Genomic DNA, 22,053 nt, shown 5'->3' with positions numbered 1-22,053 from the left:
GATTAAAAGAATAAATATTCATGACAATATTTTTGTTTGCAGTATAAGAAGAACTGACAACACTGGAGAAGCAGAAAGTTAAGTGGTTTAAAATATGCTTGCCATAGATATGGTGAGACTTAACTTACTGAGTGTATTTGCTGAACAAGACTAACACAGAATGATAAAATGATAAGACAAGTTTTAACAAAAATAAAGTGTGACACAGGTACAGAATGGAAGGGAAAAACAAAGCATTTCTAAAATGAAATAATCTGTCAAGTAAATTATTTGTTTGGGGACTGTTCAGAACAACCAGTGCAACACTGGCATTACATTGCTAGACTTGCTTTGAACTCCAGAAGAGTTTCAAAACCAAATCTTAGCAACATGGCTGGTTTTCTGTTTCTGAGAGTTTCACTCCTTTTTTTACTCTAAGAGTTTCACTCCTTTTTTTACTCTATGGGTGGGTGGCACTAAGGATGGTTAGAGGTGAAGTTCAAAGGGAACTTTTCCTATTCCTGAAGACAAACCATTTCTGCCATCTGTTCTCAGTTGTTCTGAACTGCTGAAAACTGATCTGCCCCCGTCTTGTTGCCTCTTCCTTGTTTGAACCCAAGATTTTTCAGTGATGACAGTTTCCCAAATGGTTTAATCCATGTCAGAAGCATTGGAGAAAAAGCTACTAAAAGCCACTGCCTGATGATGCTCACATTTGCTCACTTCTGTGATGTGGTTATCATTGAAAATAGCCATGTGTTTAGCATTACAGTGTCAAAACAGGTGCAGGGATGTTTTATGAACGAAGAGCTAAAGGTTAAAAGCAAAAAAACACAGTTATCCTATTTTAGGTTCTTCTGTTTTACGACAAAGTTGAAAACAGCTATATGTTTAGAAAAATTCTCCTTTGTACAGCACTACTCTTCTGTTAATATATTTCCATACTCTAAATGAAAAGGCCTCACTTTGAACTGAGCCTCATGGACAAAGTAAGAGGAAAACCCATTTAGGTTACAGTAAGCACATGGAGATTGTGAAATACTTTCTACAACCTTTCAAGTTTAAAATAGACCACAATACAATACCATTAGCAAAAACTACTCGATCTCCCACTGTGTGGTTTACAGGATACTTGCAATTTCTATACAACTCTGCTAAGTGGTTTACAAAGCCTCTTGGCATGAATTCCTGGTATTTGTTTAAGTTCAAAAGATTATTCAGCTGACAATACTGTGCTTCAATTTTTTTGGTCTACCGTACTTTCTCACATATAACAATGTGCCCTCTATTTTTGGAAGACCCCCAGAAAAGGGGTGGGGAATCTTACCTTGGAGTATGAGTAAATACCAGAGGACTGAGGGCCGTACACCAGGGCCTGATCTGGCACACAGGTGCTGGGGCTGCGATAGGGTCCAGTTGGGCATGCCAGCTCTGGAGTAGGTGCCATGTCTAGCCCTGTGTACTGGCTTCAGGGCCACGGGCTGGCTTTGGAACCACATGGAATCCACATGTTGGGTTGGATGCAGTGCACTGAGCCTGGCCATGGACAACCCCCTTGTACCATCCCAATCCAGCACGCAGTTTGGAAGTGAGGGAAGGGCTTCCCATGGGCCCAGAAATTGGGCAGTGCACGTGGAGGACGGGGGTTAACTGAGGGGGAAGGAGGGACTGATGGCAGCTTTAACTGAGGCAGCTCCCAGACTCAGAGCAGTAAGTACCGACATCACTCTGACTCAGACCCCCAAAATTTCTGGACCCATGGGGAGGTATTTGCCTTGCATATCATGCACACTCTGATTTTCTCCAGGTGGTTTTTGGGGGGAAAGGCACTTTTTTCCTAAGAAATCTTGCCTTGTCTGCAACTGGTAGTTTTGAAAACTGCTAAAACAAAGGATTAGGCAATGCCAAAGCACAACACAGAATGTGATGTGGACACATCTGTCCACTTGCGGGAATATTTAGTTAGGCTAGTATCTGTTGATTGGGAACAGCTTTTCCTATTTATTCCTTCATTAATTATGAAAGTGGTTGACACCCAAGTCTGCCTTTTCCCATCGCCTCAGCCAAAGATGTGTCTCTACAGATGTTCTTTGAAACTGGACTTTGCAAGTTGGAACTTTTCTAATTGTCATTGTACTGTATAATAGAAAAGGAGGAAAGAACTGATTGTTTGCAGATGATGTCCCTTTCCTTACCAATCTGACTAATGTATCTGGAGTTCTACACACTTGTAAGCATTTATGGATAGTTTACTGAATTACATATATGTACCTTAATTGTACAAGTTTGTAGTTTGTATATCAAAAACATGAAGTGTGTAAATGTATTTGTAAGTGTATTATTTTTATTATGACAGAACGGGGTGATGCATAGGGGGTGCATGTGGGTGCACGTACACCCCCTGAGCATGGCAGTGCACCCTCTGTAAAAAGGCGCCACCAACACTGTCAGTAGTGCCTGCCGGCGGTCACTGGTCACAACCCCGCCACCGACACTGCTGGCAGCATCTGTGGGTGGTCAGCGATCACCGCTGGCCACCAACACCGCTGCCAATGGCGCCTGCAGCTGGTCGCCAATCCCTGGTCAGTGCTCACCACCACCACCCCCGCTGCCAACAGTGCTGGCGGTGTCTGCAGGAGCTCCGCGCTTACCACCGCCACACTCCCACTGCCAGCACAGCCATGCCCGCCCAGCCACCAGGGGCATGCACCATTCACGACACAGAATTTGCTTTTCCCTAGCTTAATGCAATGGAGCCTAGGTTCATTAAGATTCAAGCCCATGTGCATAAAAGAAATGTAATTTATTTTTTATTTTCAGTCTTTATCCAACAGAGACCAAAATACTAGGTGGACAGTCTTAATGTATATACTCAAAATAAGTACATACAATAAAATATTGTATAAAATAAAGTAGGTATATTATATGTATATGTATATAATAAAATATGACAACATTTTGAGAACATTAAGTACGATTTGGCCTGTTAATGGTGGTAAAGCAAATACAATATGAATAAAAAGTGGAAGAAGGGACTTAGAAGCTGCAAATATTTTAGAAAAGTTTAAAACAAAAGCCCACATAAAAAACAAACAAAATCCCCTCACATATGCAATGGATTTTTAGCTTAATACCTTATACCTTGTTTGAGATGAAGATGAAAGCAAAAGCAAAAACAAAAAACCCAAAAATGAACAACCGAAGGTGTGGAAATACTAATAGCTACAACACATTTCAAAATTAAGAAAAATAAGATTCAAAACTGAATCCTAAATGCAATATGCTAGTAGATTTATGTTTTTACATTTTTTTTCAGCATACATGTGGGGTAACATTGGGAGGTTTATTCCCATACCAGTGTCTCATATTCAAAACTCAAGACTTTATTACATGCAAAAAACCCCATCAAAAGTAAGTTTCCCTTTAAAATAGATATTATATATATTTTAGAGGAAAAAATACTAAATCAGCATGCAACAGTAAATATAAATGGCAAATAATAATAATCACAATCATAATAATATACAGCCAAGCTCTCGAATACCACCAAATCTGCACCGAAGAGAATACCCGTGATCACCACCTCACAAATCTCAAAAGGGCTTTCACTCAACAAGAACACTCCTCCAGAGAGATGCACTGCACGTCTGAAGGAGACATCCAGATATCACACAAGGATTTGCTGCAGTGCAAAAAGAAATCCCCACAAATTGCACACTATTAATTTTGACATATCATCCTTCCCTGGAACCTACACAGAAAATCCTCAAATAATTGCAACCCATACTAGAAGAAGACCCCATTCTTAAAGAGAACTTTCCAGAACCACCCATCCTAGCCTTTAAACAAGCATCAAATCTCGCCAACTTCATCACCATCAGCAAACTCCCTGTGACCCAAACCACACCTAATAGATCCAGACCATGCCAAGACAAGAAATGCAAAACCTGCCAACACATCTCCACCACCCCCACAATTACTACACCCCACAACAGAACCATCACTATTCCTGGATCTTACACCTGCACCTCCAGAAATGTAATACATCTCATCCAATGCACCAAATGCCCTGACAGAAAATATGTAGGAGAAACCAAAAACAACTGTGCACCAGAATGAATGCACACAGGAAATCTATCAAAGACAAAAGTACCCAACTACATGTGGATGCCCAGTTCTCACAAGACAATCACCCCCACTCCAATCTCTCAGTTCTAACCCTCAAAGGGAACTTACAAGACACCTTTCGTAGACCAGCCTACAAACTTCACTTCATAAATCTACTGGATACAAAAAATCATGGATTAAATATAGACATTGGATTTCTGACACATTACAACCTGCCTGACATCTGATTCACCAGGTACCTGCCAGACCTGACCTCTTACACTTTTCTTTTCCTCCCACTTCCTTCCCTCCCCTGCCCTCCCTTTCTTTTCTGCCCTTTGTCTTCTTAATTTCCAGCTATTTACTCTTCCACAGTCAGCCTCTTTTCCACCTTGAATTACTACTACTGTAGAGTCTCCCTTACACACCTATCAGGCATCACTTCCCAAGTAAAACCAAGTACATATAGGCAGATAGCATTACTTCCTAACAGCTGATTAAACTACTTCTTTAATGCACCAGGACTTTCTAAGTTCAACAAGGAAGTTTACAGTTAAGTCTCTCCAGGTCTGTTGTCACTTATCATTGTACTAGTAAGGCAAAAAAACCAAAAGATTAACTAGTAATATAAACCATATTTGACATGTTTTTTTCTCACCTTTTAAAACAGTATGTTCAAATGTAAAATGCAATAAATAAATGTTCTTCTTTTGTAAAAAAATTATAGTAGAATGGAAAATACACTAAAATAAAATAAATAATAATACACAGATATTACCCTTTTAATCTTAGTACATCAAAACACTTGGCAAACATTAATTAGGTCTTCTAAGTTAGGATACAGATATACAGGCATTACTTCACCTTCACTGAAACACAGCTGCTCCTGGAAAAGCAGCAGCTGTTCTAATAGTAAACAGGAACACCACGTAACAGTGTAGGACACAATGAAGAAGAGAGAAAATTTAAGGAAGTAAAGCATACAGTAACATCAGAACTGAAATCTGCCCTGGACACTGAAAAAAAAATTCCCCATTTCATATAAGTGCTATAGTATCTTCACTGACTAAATACCAAAGCCCCCAGCTTTTAGCTGAAAAATGCTAAAAGAAATGCAGTGGATCTGGCCCTTACTAGTTGACAGTCATCCTTCCTCTTTACTATGTTCCCAGTTAGGACTGTCACCTCTACCAAAACAAGGACTTTTTGGATTGTCTGACTGGACCAACAGAAGATGGATACTGTAGGATTCAGTTCAGCATACAACAGGAGTGAGCATGGAGAAAGCCTGATTTCCTGGACAAATACCAAAAACTTGCAAGAGATAGGGGAACTACACCCCCTCTCTCAGGGTATGTTTATACTGCAATCCACAGGTGAGACTACAGCCCCCACAGACTACCTGAGCTAGCTTTAAAACAACTGGTTTGGGATTGATAGAATTGCAGCTGTGGGGGCATAAGCTTCACTGGCCAAGTACTTACATTCTGTGATGGTCTTTTGTTAAACTACTATTGGTACCTGATCTAGCCAGTTTAAAGTTAGCTTGGCTAGGTTACATGAACTACACATCACTGCACTGCAGTATTGAAATGCAAAAATCTACAACGCTTTGTTCAGAGATGATACCTTTTATAAGACCAACTAAGAGCTCACAAAAATACATATCTTTTTCTGCAAGCTTTTGAGCTCATCAGGCTCAGGAAAAATTAAGGATGGTAAGAAGTCCCCATAGGTAGGAAATAAACTTCACTTTTGCACGGAGGAAGCTGGAGATGGCAATCTGTCTCTCTGTGAGGTGCTCTTTGTTGTGCAGGTCAGGCAGGATTCCTTCCCTGTTGGTGTCAGATGGCAAGCAGAGCGGCGTAGGATCCTTCTTGTTGTTCCGCAATGAAATTTATAATCCAAAATCAGCTAAAATTCGGCATCTACCATGTTTCAGAGGTATATTTGTTAGCCATGTTGATCTGAGACAAATAGAAATGCAAAGCTCTAGAACTCTTGGTTCAGAGATGATACCTTTTATTAGCCTAAGAAATCACAAAAAAAATAGCTTTTTCTGCAAGCATGGAAGATGCCGAATTTTAGCCAATTCTGGATTATGAACTTCATTGCTGACCAACAAGAAAGATTTCTACACCTCCCTGCTTGTCATCTGAGACCAGCAGTGGAAGGAATCCTGCCTGACCAGCACAGCAAAGAGCACCTCACGGAGACAGACACTCTCATGGACCCAGAGGGACAGATTTCCATCTCCAGCTTCCTCTGTGCAAAAATGAAGTTTATTTCCTATATATGGGGACTTTTACCATCTTTAATTTTCCCTGAGCCTGATGCAGGGTGTGTGAGCCTGAAAGCTTCCAGAAAAACATGATTTTTTTTGCAATTTCTTAATTGGTCTAATAAAAGGCATCATGTCTGAACCAAGAGTTCTAGAGTTTTGCATTTCTTCTTGTCTCAGACCAACACAGCTAAAAAATACATCCCTGAAACATGGAAGCTGCGGTATTGAGACACTCTTGGGCTCTGACAGGCACATACAGCTGATTCAGCTCCAGCATAGTACCAGAAAGCCACTGGCATCAACCCAAGTCAGTGAGCGGCTAGCACGGAGACGGAAAAGGATCTTGGAGTCGTCACTGACTCCACGATGAACATGGGCCGGCAGTGTGGGGAGGCAGTCAAGAAGGCCAACCGTACCCTGTCATGCATCCACAGATGCATCTCGAGCAGGTCCAGGGAGGTGATCCTCCCCCTCTATGCGGCACTGGTCAGGCCGCAGCTGGAGTACTGCGTCCAGTTCTGGGCGCCACACTTCAAGAGGGATGTCGACAGCATGGAGAGGGCCCAGAGGAGGCCACTCGCATGGTCAGGGGGCAGCAGGGCAGGCCCTACGAGGAGAGGCTGCGGGACCTGAACCTGTTCAGCCTCCACAAGAGAAGGTTAAGGGGGGACCTTGTGGCCTGCTACAAACTGGTCAGGGGGGATCAGCAGGTATTGGGGGAGTCCCTGTTCCCCCGTGCGCTGCCAGGAGTGACCAGGAATAACGGTCACAAGCTGGCGGAGGGTAGGTTTAGATTAGATATTAGGAGGCGCTACTTCACAGTCAGGGCGGCTAGGGCCTGGAACCAGCTTCCAGGGGAAGTGGTGCAGGCTCCTAGCCTGGGGATTTTTAAAAGGAAGTTAGATGAGCACCTTGCCGGGGTCATCTGACCCCGGTGCTCTTTCCTGCCAAGGCAGGGGGTCGGACTAGATGATCTACCTAGGTTCCTTCCGACTCTAGCTACTATGAAACTATGAAACTGCACACAACGACATTTAATACTGCACTCTTAGATTAAGATTAGCAGCCCATATATGAACTACTTAGGGAGTTAGGTCAAGAATTAAGTAATTGGCCTATTATTCACTGAACTCAAAAAATCGCTTGGTAGCTAAAAGGTGATGGAGCTGAGGTAGGGAAAACAGTTGCATTCTTACACATCCCGGTTTGATGTTTATGTTAATGAAATTACAGCTGGCTGCCTTCAACCCATACTTTCTGCCTGAGTATTATTTCATACATATGCTGATCAATGAAAATTAAATACCTCTGTAGTCTGCTACAACAGCAGTGAGAACAATAAATGAAGAAAGTATTTACAGCCTAGGTTTCTTCTTCACTCCACTCTTCCCCTAACATCTATCTCCTTCAGCTTTGCATTATATTCTAGATAACTCCTCTTAGTGCTATGAACGAATAGCTTTTTTGGAAGAGGCATGGTAACAGAAGGAAGGAGACAATGTTTGCTCATTTCCATGCTATATGTATTTCCAAACATACTTTTATGTCTTACTGTGAATTAAAAGAAAATGGTAACCATTAACATCAGAAAATTGTATTTAAGATAAGCAGATAAGGTTACAAGGGGCCTGTTTATACTATAAGCCTTTTGCAGGTAGACAGCCAATGTCACATGGAAGTCACCAAAGCCACAGTTCCACTGCACCAGCTATCTTGACAGGGCATAGGGTGCATCCTGAAAGGCCTTCAAAACAGGCCAGGGTGGCTGACAGAAAATGAAGGTGATCCGTTTCCTAGCAGCTTACCTATAACAGCAGAAGCCTATCATTCAGGAGGCTGGCTTCATCCTGCCAGCAGAATGAAGGCATTTTGCCATCATAGTAGAGCTGTGACTGTGGAGGTACTCACAGTTTCTGAGCAGAACTATCCAACAAAACCATGCAGTGTAGACCAGACTTAGGATCTGCAGCCTTGTTTTACACTTTAACAGAAGTACAGTTAAAGATAATCGTATATAAGTGTTGGCAAGATCAGAGCCTTAGCTGAAATTTTTTTTTTCCTTTAACTGTCAAGATATATATTTTCCCTATATTACTGTGAAATTAAGTACTCATTGGACATATCTACACATGCAATTAATGCACTCCTGGGTGCATGTCTACATGTGTGCCTCTGTCAGGAGCAAACTGCACCTGACAGGAGCAGCCCAGTCTAAGGCTGCTTCTGCCCTGCCCTGCCCCCCTGCAGCAGTCACAGGGAGCTCCAGGCTCCCCTTGGTACCAGCCCTGGGGGCTGGCAAAGGGTGTGGGGCCAGTCCCAACATCCACCAGGTGGGGAGAGCTGTGATGACCGCAGGAGTAGATGGCTTCCTAGCAAACTGGGGATCAGGACCCCTGATCCTTACTCTATCCACATCAGGACTTAGCCAGCTGAGTGGGAGCGAATTGCTCCTGTTCAATGTCTACATGTGTGCTACAGTGCATTAGCTAATGCACCTTTTATCTAGTACCTGTATGTGTTGGTATTAGCAAACAGAGCTTTAGACTAATTTAATGTGTAGTAAATCATGTGCACATGTAAAAGGTGACACTTTACTGCACATTAGATTAGTCTATTAGATGTAGATGTGCCCATTTAGTACAAAACTTCTGCTACCTAAAAGTAAATATTCTTAAAAGGCAAGGTTCTTTGGGTAGATGTGATATCTTTTATTAGACCAACTGAGTAGTTGGAATAAAGTTCTGAGCAAGCTTTTGGGCTCATTCACCCTTCGTCAGGCATAGGGAGTCTCTGCTGGTCTGAGACTCCAAGAAAGTCTCAGACCAGCAGAGTCTTCCTTGGAGACTCAGACCAGACTTGATCTGAGACAAGACTTGGAGACCAGACTTCACATCTACCCAAAGAACCTTGCCTACCTATACCCTTAGACCAACATGCCTACAACCAAAAACCAGTATTCTTAAAAGAGTGTTTCTACTCATCCACAGTTATACTGCTACAAATACAGTTTTGATCATATGACCTTACTTCTTACAGAAAACAAAGTTGTTAGTCAAACCTATATTATTGATTAGCAGTAATAAAATCCTAACTTTGACCCAAGGATCAATACATTTGAAAAGTATCTTACCTCTTTTTCATGCATTCGAACTAATGTCCGTTCCTCATAAAAAGAGCTGTTTTTTCCTAAGCCTATTTTGGGTGTCATCTATTGAATGAAAAAAAATCAGTTTTAAAATTTGAACAGTATATTTTAGAATAATAATTTAAAAGCAGAAATAGCATGATGTCTCCATAACCCACCAGGGAAATATAACACCTACCAGAGACAAAGGTAATGGCTTCTCTCTCAGATACCTTGGATTTTCTAGCTGGAAAACAATACATTATGCAATGCTGTATTACTATTCATGTGACAGAGGTTTTTCATCATTATTTCTTATACACATGAAAAAGTAACTTAAAACACTATGGCCTAGATGCTCCAAAGTGACTAGTGATTTTGGGCACCCAACCTGATACTCAGACTAAGTACAGACAGTCAAAAAGCCCAAGGTTGAATTGATTCAATCTTCCCAGATTAGTCTAAGTTGCGTAGACTTAACTGATAAGCAAGTGAACAGACATTCACTTTTGATTCCAGAAATGCAGCCACATGCCTGCAGTGGCCCAGGCCAGAAGCCAGGGGGTTCTAGAGCATGCCTCCCTGCTTGGCTGGGGCTGGCAGCTTGGGAAAAGGCTACCCTGCCCATCCCGCAATGGGAGGTTTGCAGAGGAGGTACAAAGGAACTTGGGATGCTGGGGGACTGTGAATTAATTTGAATCTGGAGGGGGTCTGGGACAGAAGTTCAATACATCAATTTAACCTAAATCAATTAAGTCTGATACTACAGCCCATCCAGGCTTATCTTAAACTGGTTTCAGCCATTTTGAAAGTGGTTTAGGTGCACTGAATTTCAGTTGTGCTACAAATTTAAACCAATTTTCTATCACTTATACCAGCTTACGTGTAATTTCTGTCCCTATCCTCAGAAAAATGATATTAAAAATCAAGGTATCCAAAATTACTGGTCAGTTTCGGGAATTTGGACATAGACACACTGATCATGATTTTGTATTGAACCAATATTGAGCACTCTCTCTAGATATAACAGAATCTGGATTTTTCACAAGGTTCAGTTCTTTAGTTGCCTGCAATGATGAGGTTTTGCAAACAAGCCAGGGGTACATACAGCCTCAGCAAACAGCTACACAGGACTGCTGTGGTGCTCCAACTGTTTGCTTTGGCTTCTATTTCAAAGGGTGCCATTTCTCTAACCACTGTTGTGCTCCAGCTGAGTGAAGAAGCAGTGCCCTTCAAAGTAAAAGCAACAGCAATCAGCTGAGCAACTGGTTTTTAATCTGCCAACCTGCTATGAATTAAGCGGGTTATGAACCACCCCAATATAAAAAAATCCTGGTTTTACCAAATAAAAGGCTAAACATCTCTAATACTGAGAATAAAAATATAACAGATTTCTGTAACCAGGTTATGTTTTAAACATCAGTATATTTCCTTTTAAAGCATTCTTAGGGATCTCTTTAAAAAAAAAAAAACCCACAAAAATTCAGAACTCATAAGTCTAATGAAATCTAATAATCTATAGTAATCTTTCACAGTTTTTATGACCAGAAAATCTTCAACCAATTCCACTAAATATAATCTAACCTAATAATGTTCAGAATTTGTTTTCCATTGCAATGCACCCAAAATGATTATATATAACTTACAGAAAACATTTGAAGAAAGCACTAAATTATAATTTATACTTGGTTAATTATATACAAAAGCTTATCACAGGATGAATCATTAGCAAATTTTAATACGGCATCTAATATACTGGCCAAATCATAAACATAGGAAACCCTTGAGCATCCTGCCTCCACATATAATATTTTATATTACCTCAATAAATAACCCGTAAACATTTTTCTCTGAACATTTTAGAGCTGGGTATAGACAGCATTAATCAGTTTCTAGGGACAAGAACCATTTTCAAAACAAGCTGCTGGTGGCTTTGAAATCCGTTCAGGCTACAAAAGCGTGCCAACCAATTTAAAAAATGGATTTTGTTGAGCTGAATTTGAACCAAGTGGTATTTTGGGGAAGGAGAGGGAATGTTTTCCCACAGCAGAAAAGGTTTACATTTTGTAAACTCCTCCAGACTTTTTATTTGAATGGGATCAGGTGCACTCACAATATCTGAATCAAAGAATAGCATTTATAAAGAGAGAGGCAAATAAATTTGGCTCTTAGTTAATATGGTGTTGAGGCTAAAAAACTCCACCAGGTTCAAAAGAGCTCCTTTGGTTTTAGGTTGGTATAGCTCACCAACCCTCCAAAAATCCTATATTTGAGGATAATAGGACTATAAAAACATATGCAACTCTTGGCAAAAGAATCCAAATACCACACATGGAAAAAATTCATTAAAGTACTGTCTAATTAAAGCAGCTGGTTCAATCACTAATTTTAAAAACTACATTTGAAATACTGAGCACAACCCACTTCCTCTATCAGAGCTATATCTTGCTTAATTTTCTCTAACTATAAGGCTCAAACTTCACATCACACGAAATGCAACTCCCAAGACATGCTTTCAAGAATATAATCTGTAAAATGTGGTAGGGAGATTTGGAATGAGAATATGATTGCAATATACATCTTACAATATAGAGTCTTTTATTTTTAGAGAAGATTAAATTGATCTATTAGGCCTGGCAAATATATCAAAAGTGCTTGCCACTTTTTCCATATCTATTAAGTACATTTGTGTGCTGAATTTATAAATGAAAAAAGAGGCTTAATCCCTCTGTAATTTCAATTTGACACAGTATTCTTCATTTCCTGTCCTAAAATGTGATGTTGGATATCTGTGCACTATTGAAGAGTTGTCACGTTTTCCCTAGAAGTGGCGGTGTGGTTCAAAGATGTGCAAAAGGAATATATATTTATCTAGACAACAAGTTAATAAAGATTGTAAATATTCTATTATGCATTCTAATTAAAGGTGTATACGCAATCAAGAGCCTCATACAGACTGATAACATCTAAGCCTTTTCCTGAGCAACTCATCCCAAACAATAAAGCATTTGGTGTAGTAAAAAAGAAAAACCCAAGAGAAGGAGCAAGAGTGTGTGAGAGAACTGTACCTACAACGGTCAACTTTACAGCTGTAATTCTCCACAAGCATTGCCTTGTTCCTCACACTTACCCTGAATCTCCTTTCTACCCATCACATCTTCAGCTGATCCCAGCCAACCAGCCCAGAACCAGGATGGATCAGCAAGCATTCCCAGGATGCCAGGAGTAATCTAACCTGGGCCTGGTTCTGCTGACTGAGGGCTCATTCTGCATATTCTAAACTCTCATTAACTTCAGTGGGAGTTTTGAGGAAACTAGAAATCAGAATCAGCCTTTCAGGGTGCAAATGGCTTTTAAATGCCATACACCTTTCATATAAAATGTAGTTTTCCTCTGTTTTTTAAAAATAAAACCAACTTATTTATAGCACTATAAATATTTACCGCTAATTCAAATAGTTTAGTTGGGCATGAAACGCAATAGTTTACAGCCTTCATTTCAGAACCACTTTGAATATGTAAGGTATACACGACTTGTTTATAAAAGAGAGGAAAATGTGGCTCTAATACTTTCTATGGCATAAGTCTTGCATTTTTTGATTTTGTAACAGCAGCCAGATGTGCTTTGAAGTTAAATGTTCCCACTTTGTTACTTGTTGTGGATTATATCCACTTAAACTGATCTGTAAACATTTAATGTCTCAACATTCATTCCTTTCATGCTAGTCTTCTGCAAAACTTCTTGTTCTCAAAATTATACCACATTAAAGGGGAAATATCACAATAAAGAGTGCCCAAAAAAGAAAAATTAAAAAACTTGTATTTATGAGAAACATGCAAATTTAAAAATAATAAGTACAAGGGCAAGACAAATTACAATACATATGTATGAGATGAGGAGGAACCATTTGAAGAACAGGGGAAAAAATCACATGACTCAAAGTTTCTTGGGGTATGAAACAAGTAAATCTCATAATCTCTATCTGAACTACAGTTGAACTCTAAATTTGTAAATACCCTTTCTTAATAAAAGCCAGTTTTTCACATACTTTTTTCCAATACTTCCATTCTACCCGTTATTCAGTGGGCTATTATATAAGCAACGGATCATGTTTCATTTTGTGAGAATTAGTACTGTCACCTCATCGCAGAGTGTGATGGTGGGAACATTTTGGAGGATCCCCATTAAAAATATCACTTGGCAAATGCAGAAAAAAAGACTTCTTGGAACCATCTCCCTTCTGACATTTCAAGGAGAGATGTCAGAGCAGACAAATTCAGCACATGGACATTTTAACAATAACGTCACTACACACACAGGGAGCAGAGAGACTGCCGGCTGTGTACCCAGTCTTTTCTCCTCTCCAGCCCTCTCCTCGGTGAGCAGGGAAGGAAAAGAGAGAGAAGAGAGTGGATGGAGCCAAGGGTCTATCCCCAGTGGATCAGTCATCCACAGTATGAGGCGACACGATCCTGAGAATAAACGGTGCTGAAGCAAGGAAGGAGCAGGAAAGGAATCATCGATTTGTGCCTCCGCAGAGCTGCTCCCATAGAAGAGCTGCACCTCACTCTTTCCAGAGCGTTTAGCACAAGGGCCTCCATCTAAACAATTAGTTGACAGCCCCTATTTCTTTGATGTAGCAACAAGCACCAATGTGTGTATATATAATTATGCCATCTTCCCACTCCATCCAGAATATTTTGGTCTTTGGAAGACACTTATTAAGGAGTAATTAATAGGGCTGTGCAAAGCTTCGGTAGCTGATTCGATTTGGAGGAGATTTGGCCCGATTTGGGTACTGACTCTCCAAATTCGACTCGAATCAGGAGACCAAGTAAAAGCTGCTAGCAAGCAGCAGCAGGACAGAGCCCCCGCCCCCAGTGCTGATGTGGGCACAGCAGCACTGGGAGCAGGACCTATGCCCTGCTGCCGTCTGGAGTGAGCCACGCCTGCACCCCACCCCCATGCCAGCTGGGCAAGCGGCAGCAGCGCAGAGCCCCCGCGGCTCCCCCCACCAGGGCAGAGGCTGGTACAGCTGGAGAAGCCACGGAAGAAGCCCCCACAGCTGTCCTGCCCAGCCCCATCCCCTGCCTGGCTCCAGTCTCCCAGAACGTTTTTTTAAAAAAGCAACAAAAAAAAAAGCCCCGAACTCACCGACTCTGGCACCGGCCATGGGGGCCTCTGAGGGCTCATGGCTGAGCCTCCCCGCAAAGCGCAGGGCAGTGGGGATCACCACCCCCACCTGGCACCCGCACAGCAGCCGCCCCATGGCACGGGTGCAGCACAGCTCAGTAGGGCGCTGTGCACTGAGAGCTGGAGTGGCTCCATGTCATCCAGAGCCTGGCAGTGCTCAGCCCCAGTGGCCCCAGCTCCCAGGCAGTACGTGGTGCCCTGGCAAGCTGCACTGCACCCACATGATGGTGCAGCTGCCATGCGGGTGCCAAGTGGAGAAGGGCAATCCCCACTGCCCCCCACTGTGCAAGGGGACTCTGCCATGAGTCCTCAGAGGCCCCAATCACTGCTCTTGCAGCCATTAAACATGGTTTTTTGGGGGGGGGTTTTAAGTTCTGGGACTAAGCTGTGGCTGGGTGGGGGGATGCAGCCAGGCAGGGCAGCCACAGGGGCTTCTCCTACAGCTCCCCCCGCCTGGGGAGAGGCAGGCATAGTCAGAGGAGCCGTGGGAGAACCTGCAGCTGTCCGGCTGTGCCTGCCTCTCCTCAACCGATCCAAATCACTGAATCCCTCTGAATTTACACCAAATCTTCTGAAGCCAATTCGTCCGTATTGATTCAGGACAGTGATCCAAATCTCCAAATCAAAATTGTCCTCCGAATCATCTGAATCCGAATCGAGTACTTCCCTATTCACACAGGCCTAGTAATTAACTAAAATAATACATGCTTATGGAGTATCAGAGAGTCAGAAGGTATGCTGCATGTTAAGATTTAGGAAAAACATTTGGATCAGCATGCTTTTTGCATATTTCCCAGTAACTTCTTCAAAGAGAAATCATGTTTGTTTTCAAACCATGGACAGAAAAACACACATGAAAGAGTTAAGAACACTTAGATTTGGAAATGGTAAACAACTCAAATGAACCTTGCCCTAAGTTCTTCCTTCAGTCTAACAAACCCCGGCAGCCAGCATGTTCCCTGCAGAAAGAACTGCTGAGTAGCTTTAGGAAATCTGAGTATGGACATTCTTATCTAACATCATAATTTGAAGGGAAGAACACTTTAATGCTGCTTCTGCAGTCTTTGTGGAAGGACATTAAAGCATTTGAAGACTGTTTGTCAGCATGAAAGTTGAATTTATTTTTTGAAGTCACAACACACCACTTGGAGTTCACTGTGGGAAAGTTTTTACAGTGGTGCCGTCCTCCAGCACCACCACATATACAATAGGTATGTTTATAGTAAGCAGACAGAAACTAAGAAAACCAAAAAAGAGAACAAATCAAAAGGCTTGTACAGAAATGGTTGAGTTTAACTAGAATGGAAGACAATGTAAAAGCTGAGCCAAGTTCACAAGAAACCACAGGCACATATTGCACTACTGCTGGAGCCTCCCAAGAATTCCCCATATTTCTTTTGCTTTAACCATGTTTAGTAGCTAATTCCTTTCACTCTCACTACCTAGGTCTCCCTCTGCAGGCAGAAGATTCTCCAGAGAAAGAAAAAGACAATGCAATCCACACTCCCTGGTTCTGTTGACTCCTGAGCTGAGTTACACTTTCCTAAAAATTAAAACTGGTGTGACTGTACAAACACATGGATTAGAATGGGAGCTGTGTCTACTTGTGCTAAGACTGAAACTGGTCCACTGCTTCCAGTCCTAATCAGCGTCAGAACAAGCTATCAGGGATCTTCAGAACTGGTTATTCAGGCGCCCTAAGAGAATGTAATTTTCAGAAGGTAGCAAGCACATCTACACATTCATTAATGCGTAGTGGCTACTGTGCATTTAATTTAGTACTTGTACAATGAAATACTAAATTCACAACTGGAGTTCCTGCATAGTAGTGCCAGCGAACATCATTTTAGTGATGGTACTGCACGGTAGCCTAGTAATACTGTGCAGTAGTGTATTAACATTGTGTAGTAGCACATCACAGCACAGTATTATTAGGTTACTCTACAGTTAGCATCTTGTGTAGACTTGCCCACTGAGCATGTATTTCTGTAAAATCTGTACCTTTTAAAGGTATCTTCGACTGGGTATTCAAAGGCCAGGACAATCAAAATCAAAATTTAGTATACTAAATTTAGTATACTAAATGCTCTAAAGATTTGAACCTATAAAGAAATACAACATTTGTTGACATCAAAGACATTTTCCCATATTAGTTTCAATGTTAGTGGGTTTAATGGAAACTATCAGATCAGATTGGAAATAAAACAAAACCCTCTGGCTAGGCATTTTAAAATGTGCTTGAATAAGTACACTGCATGCTATAAAGCAGCAAGAACATTTAGTTTTAGATGAGTTTTCCTGAGATGCACGCCAATTTTTCCATAAATTTCTAAAGAATACTATAATTAAATGATGATAATATAACAACAAATGCTACTGATTTTTTATCCACTGCAAAAGAATAAAATATAATTATTAAAAAATAATATAAATTGAACTCACTGGGGCCAGCCCATGACTTTAAAGGTTGTCCTTCATTTGTTTAGCTACGAGTTTCATAGGCATTGTGAGAAGGAAATGTTTATTCTCAGAGAAAAACCTAATCGTTTACAGGACCCAGGGAATAATCTTAATGGACATCCAAGTGACTTAAGTTTAGTTTCCCCCAGAAGAAAAAAAAGCTATGATTCTGTTCCATACTTTCATCACCCAACCCAAGATAACAGAATATAAATCACTGACCAAAGAATTCCTTAGGTAGAAGTTCTCTTCTCTCCATGGGTAACAGTAAGAGACTATTTTTGGGAAGACTTAAAGGTCAAGTTCCGGAGCATTTTTTAATAATGGTCCCATGATACTTTTGATAACGGCTGAGGAGTTAACCTCTTTCTTCCAGCAAAAAGTCCAATACTGTATGGAAAACGGTACCCTACCTGGCTAATAGTACCCCTAGCATTTTCAAATGAACACAATATTCTCTACTTCCACACAGACCTGATGTTCTGTGTTTCTATGGTACATGACAGAGCCATCATATCATTCCTCAGAACTGGCTGTATTCCAGTAGCAGATGAAATGTTATCTCAGGGGCATTGTGAAGCTTATAAAATATTTCCAAACTGCTTTGGGAGTATTGAATGAAAGACAGCAGAGGTATGCATTTACTGGGATCAGTTCAGTCATTCTGCTTAAATATTACCATACCAATTATTAAGTGTTATAATTGATCATTAAAATTAAATGCAATATTAAAAATATTATGACATTATTGACATTTTATCAGCCCTAGATGCTCTAAGAAATTCTTTCCCTTCCAGAAAGCTAAACAACCTCATATTGGAGATCTGAGAGTTCCCAAAAATAAAGTTACTTTATTTGACAAACTTCTTTTCCTTTCATTAAATATATTTTATTGTACTATAAACGAGATTTCTAAAACAGACCTAAAACTAAGGTGTGGACATTTTCAAATGCTAATATTGGTGCGAGAAGCAAGGATTCCTTGGGTATTATCTTTTATTGGACCAACTATGTAGCATTGTACATAGCTATATGTAGTACATAGTGCTTTTTGTACATAGTATTGCATTTATTGGACTATGTAGTTGGTCCAATAAAAGATATCGCCCTAAGCTAGGTCAGGCCTGGAGGGGCTGAAGCTGGAGCAGAAAGTAAGGAGGAAGAGGGCAAGCTGCGCTATCTTCCCAAAGCCATAAACACAGGTTTCCCATTTCTCTCTCTACCATCCTCCCCCATCTACATGCCTCCTCCCCCACAAATAACCTATCCCAGGCCACGGTAGGTGGTGACTTGGCTTTAGCTCTGAGCCCAGGGCCAAAGCCAGAGCTGAGTCACCACCTGCCCCCGGCTGGTACTCAAATCCAAGACAAGGCCTCCCCACCCCACCCCCCTCCCTTACCCCCCTTCATGCTGATTGGGAGAAAAAAGCTTTGTATTGGGGCATAGCTGGTAAACACGGCATGTTGATAAGGCAAAGCTGATGATGGCTCTCCATATGCTTTCAATGATAACTAGTTGAGGAAATCAGCCTTCTGACCCATTCAGAAGATAGCTGGGTCCCACAGGGTCTACATTCCTCTTCAAAGCAGAACTGACCATAACAATACATAACTTTAATCTCAAACCTTGCTTTTTGCAAGCTGCTTTACTTGGGGCATTTGAACAAATAAAAGGCAATACTCAGAGACAAAAATGAAAATTCCACTGGAAAAAAGGGATGACATGCTCAAGTTTATAATATACATATTTTATTTATAAACATGCTTTCAGATATTATAGAATCATAGAAAATTAAGGTTGGAAGTGACCTTCGGATATCATCTAGTCCCCTGCTCAAAGCAGGACCATCCCCAACTAGATCACCCCAGCCAAACTAAATCATTGCAGCCAAAAAGTAGAATGTTACCTAAGCAGAATGCCTAGTAATCATCATTCTATTGACAATCGTGCCACAACACAAAGGAACAAGGCTCCTGGCTCGCACACATTTTCTGGTACATCATATATTGATGTTCATAACTTGCCTCTTTGATCAGCCAAGGCCCTTAGAATGATGAAATGGTATCTTCGCATTTGATAGGTTTATTTGCTCCTTCTCTTGGAAAAATTGGGCAGGAGTATCATGCAAGTACTTAACCCACATTGGAAACCCTTTCTTTCTGAAAGTCAGTTATTGGTTCATGTACAATGGTTATACCAGCTACCAATAGATTACCTGCAGCCTACATGTCCTGAAAACATTCATTAACATAGAACTAACTGTTGGTTTGCCAATGCTGAACTGGTTAGCCATGGTCCTGTAGGGAAACAGCAACCAATCCCTACACTTAGCAGGAAATCCCTCAGTGAGGTGTCCTGGCACTGGAGGCTCCTCCTTGCAGGTCTGGTTCCTGGATCCACTGCTGGTCATCCCAGCTCTGCCTGATGGGACCTGGGATAGCTGCCCTTTACTAGCAGCATCAGTCTACATATGGGAAATCTGTAGCAAGTATCTCCAGTCTCCCATGAATGCAGCACCCTCCAAATCCCACCATCATGTGTGGTACTCTGCACTACTCAGAGAATATCTACTTTGCAGCATCAACACTGCAGCCACAAGCAGGAGCAGCTTGTCTAAACAGGCCCAACTGCTCTTTTGGTTGGAATAAACAGAAATAAGGAGCATGTCACATCAGATGATTCAGAGATTGTTAGGGACTGCAAGGGATCTTGCAGATCATTGGATCCAGCCCCCTCCAGAAGACAACTGGGGTCAAGTGACCCCAGCAAGGTGACTGTCCAGTCTCCTCTTGAAAACCACCAGGGTAGGTGACTGCCGCACCTCTGGTGGGAGTTTATTCTGCTAGATGAATCCTAGGTTGAGTTGAGCAAAGACCCATTTATGCAGATGGGGTTGAAAAGTACAGATTTGTTCTTCTATAACATATCACAAACCAATTCTGCATGTAGCTCTAGTTGGCAATGGTTTTAGTGGGATAAGCCCCCAGCAACCATAGCCCACTTAACTGTACTGTGTCAACACAGACACATGGGGGATGGGGCATGTGCAGCTCTTCAGCGCAGACACTCTGAAGTGGGGCTTATGTATGCAAATCAGGACACGGAGACACACTGCAGTAGTTATCCACCTGACTCAGCACAAGGGATTTGCCTCATTCAGAGACAGCATTTCAATTGGTGAGCCATTTTCTGTAATGTTCTGCATGTTGCTTGTTGTGAACACATGCTCAACCATGTTAACATTGAGGTGTTAATGTTAACTGTGTTAATTAACAGTTAATGTTAACTGTGTTAACATTGAGGTGTTAATGTTGAAATGTGTAAGAACAGATGGAGAAGGTCATCTGTGTTTCAGTAGGATCTTTGCTTCTTCTGTTGTTAGGCCAACTATTAGATAATCTGCACAAAATTAATAAATTAAGTCTTCTAAATTAAGTCTTTCTGAAACATGTATTATATTTAGCACTTCTACAACATTTAACAGCTTCAAAGCATTTATAAATATCAACATTTTCATAACAGCCTTGTAAAGTAAAGATTTTTAAGGTAAACATACACTTGTATTTACAAGGGTTGCCACTACTAATTCCTTCTAGTTTGTCCCCGACCAAAAATCCTCCCTTCTATGCTCAGAACTCCCAGAATTTCCTTTGCTCTAGTACCAATCTTACTTTGAGCATTATGAATCTGTAATAAGAGATTAGTTAGCATTTCAAAGTAAGCAGACACTTTCAAAGAAATCCTGAATCTGTATATTTCAAATGCACTGTCCAAAACATGATCAGTCCCCTGATAAATAAATCTGTCATGTTCCCCATCATAAGACTGATTATTAGATTATTTTCCTATACGTTTATGTTCAGGGTGTTATATTTATTCTTACCTTGCCCTAGGGCCAAGACATAAAAAGAATAGCTTGGAACTATTTTCTGTCCCTTGTTAATATCAGGAGCTAATGTAGTCAGAGTACTGCCAAAATTGCTCCAGCTGGACACTCATTAGGCTCCTGTTTTGGTCACAGACTGAACCCTTGCGCTTTTAAGTTTCCCTCTGTCTATATCAGAGGTTGTCAACCGGGGGTACGCGTTCCCCTAAGGGTGCTTGGAAAGGTCACTGGTATGCTGGGCAGGCAGGGACAGAACATGCTCTGGGGTGTGGCAGTGGGGTCTCCCCCAGTGCCTTCCCACAGGTCACCACTTACCTGCGAGAGCGGGAGGGACATGCCTGATGCCACTAGCCCCACACGGCACACCACAGTGCCTCCCTGACCCCCACCCCAGCTTGCTCCCCTGATCGGCCAATTGCAAGGAGGTGCTGTAGCTACCCTCTGCCTGTAGAGCTGCGAGGTGCAACGGGTCTGAATGGCGGAGGGGGGGGTGTGTTTCTGTGCCCGCTCCCAGGAACAGGGCAGGGGGGTGCGGGCAGCAGTGCCCCTCTGTGAACATAGGGCAGGGCTTGCACATGAACTCTGCGCCACCATTGCAGAGGGGCAGTGGGGAGGCGAGGCAAGGGCAGCGGCATCCCTCCACTGGCTCGCCAATCGCAAAGCCCACGGAATCGCATGTGCAACCAGCCGCGGGAAAGCAGAGCGTGGTGGTTCAACAGTGGGCGGCAGTGATGGCTGCTGCATGCGAGCTCCCCACCCTGTGTCCAGCAAGCACCACCAGATGGGGTACACTTGATAAAAAAGGTTGAAAACCCCTGGTCTAGATAGATTCAACCTCTCAATGCTTCTTTGTTACAGACATTGCTGGCTGCTCCTTTGCAACACTGGACCTCAAGTCCAGATGCTCAAGACATCCTCAAGATGCACACTTTGGGAGCTGCAGCCTTGTGCCCATTCCAGGTTACCATTTACCTCTCCTGTAACAAGTAAAAGCCGAAGCACAGAACACCGAAATTTTCC

The 22,053-nt window shown here is 41.8% G+C and overlaps 1 protein-coding gene across 8 annotated transcripts in view; it reads right to left on the bottom strand.

The window, feature by feature from the left end:
• The window catches only part of CEP112 (centrosomal protein 112), a 279,030-nt gene that overhangs the window by 218,922 nt on the left and 38,055 nt on the right, over positions 1-22,053 (bottom strand). For 6 of the 8 annotated variants that reach the window (XM_090059025.1, XM_090059029.1, XM_090059032.1 and 3 more), the window contains 2 exons: positions 9,694-9,741; positions 9,501-9,578 (listed from right to left, as the gene is read on the bottom strand). The exons of the other annotated variants lie outside the window; for them this stretch is intronic. In XM_090059025.1, coding sequence (XP_089915151.1) covers positions 9,501-9,578; positions 9,694-9,741 — 126 coding nt within the window. The remainder of the gene's footprint in view (positions 1-9,500; positions 9,579-9,693; positions 9,742-22,053) is intronic. 8 annotated transcript variants of the gene reach the window in all.

Source organism: Crocodylus siamensis, chromosome 8 (assembly GCF_052110815.1).
Source record: "Crocodylus siamensis isolate JL-2025a chromosome 8, ASM5211081v1, whole genome shotgun sequence".
NCBI classification, from domain to species: Eukaryota; Metazoa; Chordata; order Crocodylia; family Crocodylidae; genus Crocodylus; species Crocodylus siamensis.
The sequence above is the reverse complement of the archived record's forward strand: the minus strand, read 5'-3'. Positions and strand labels throughout refer to the sequence as shown.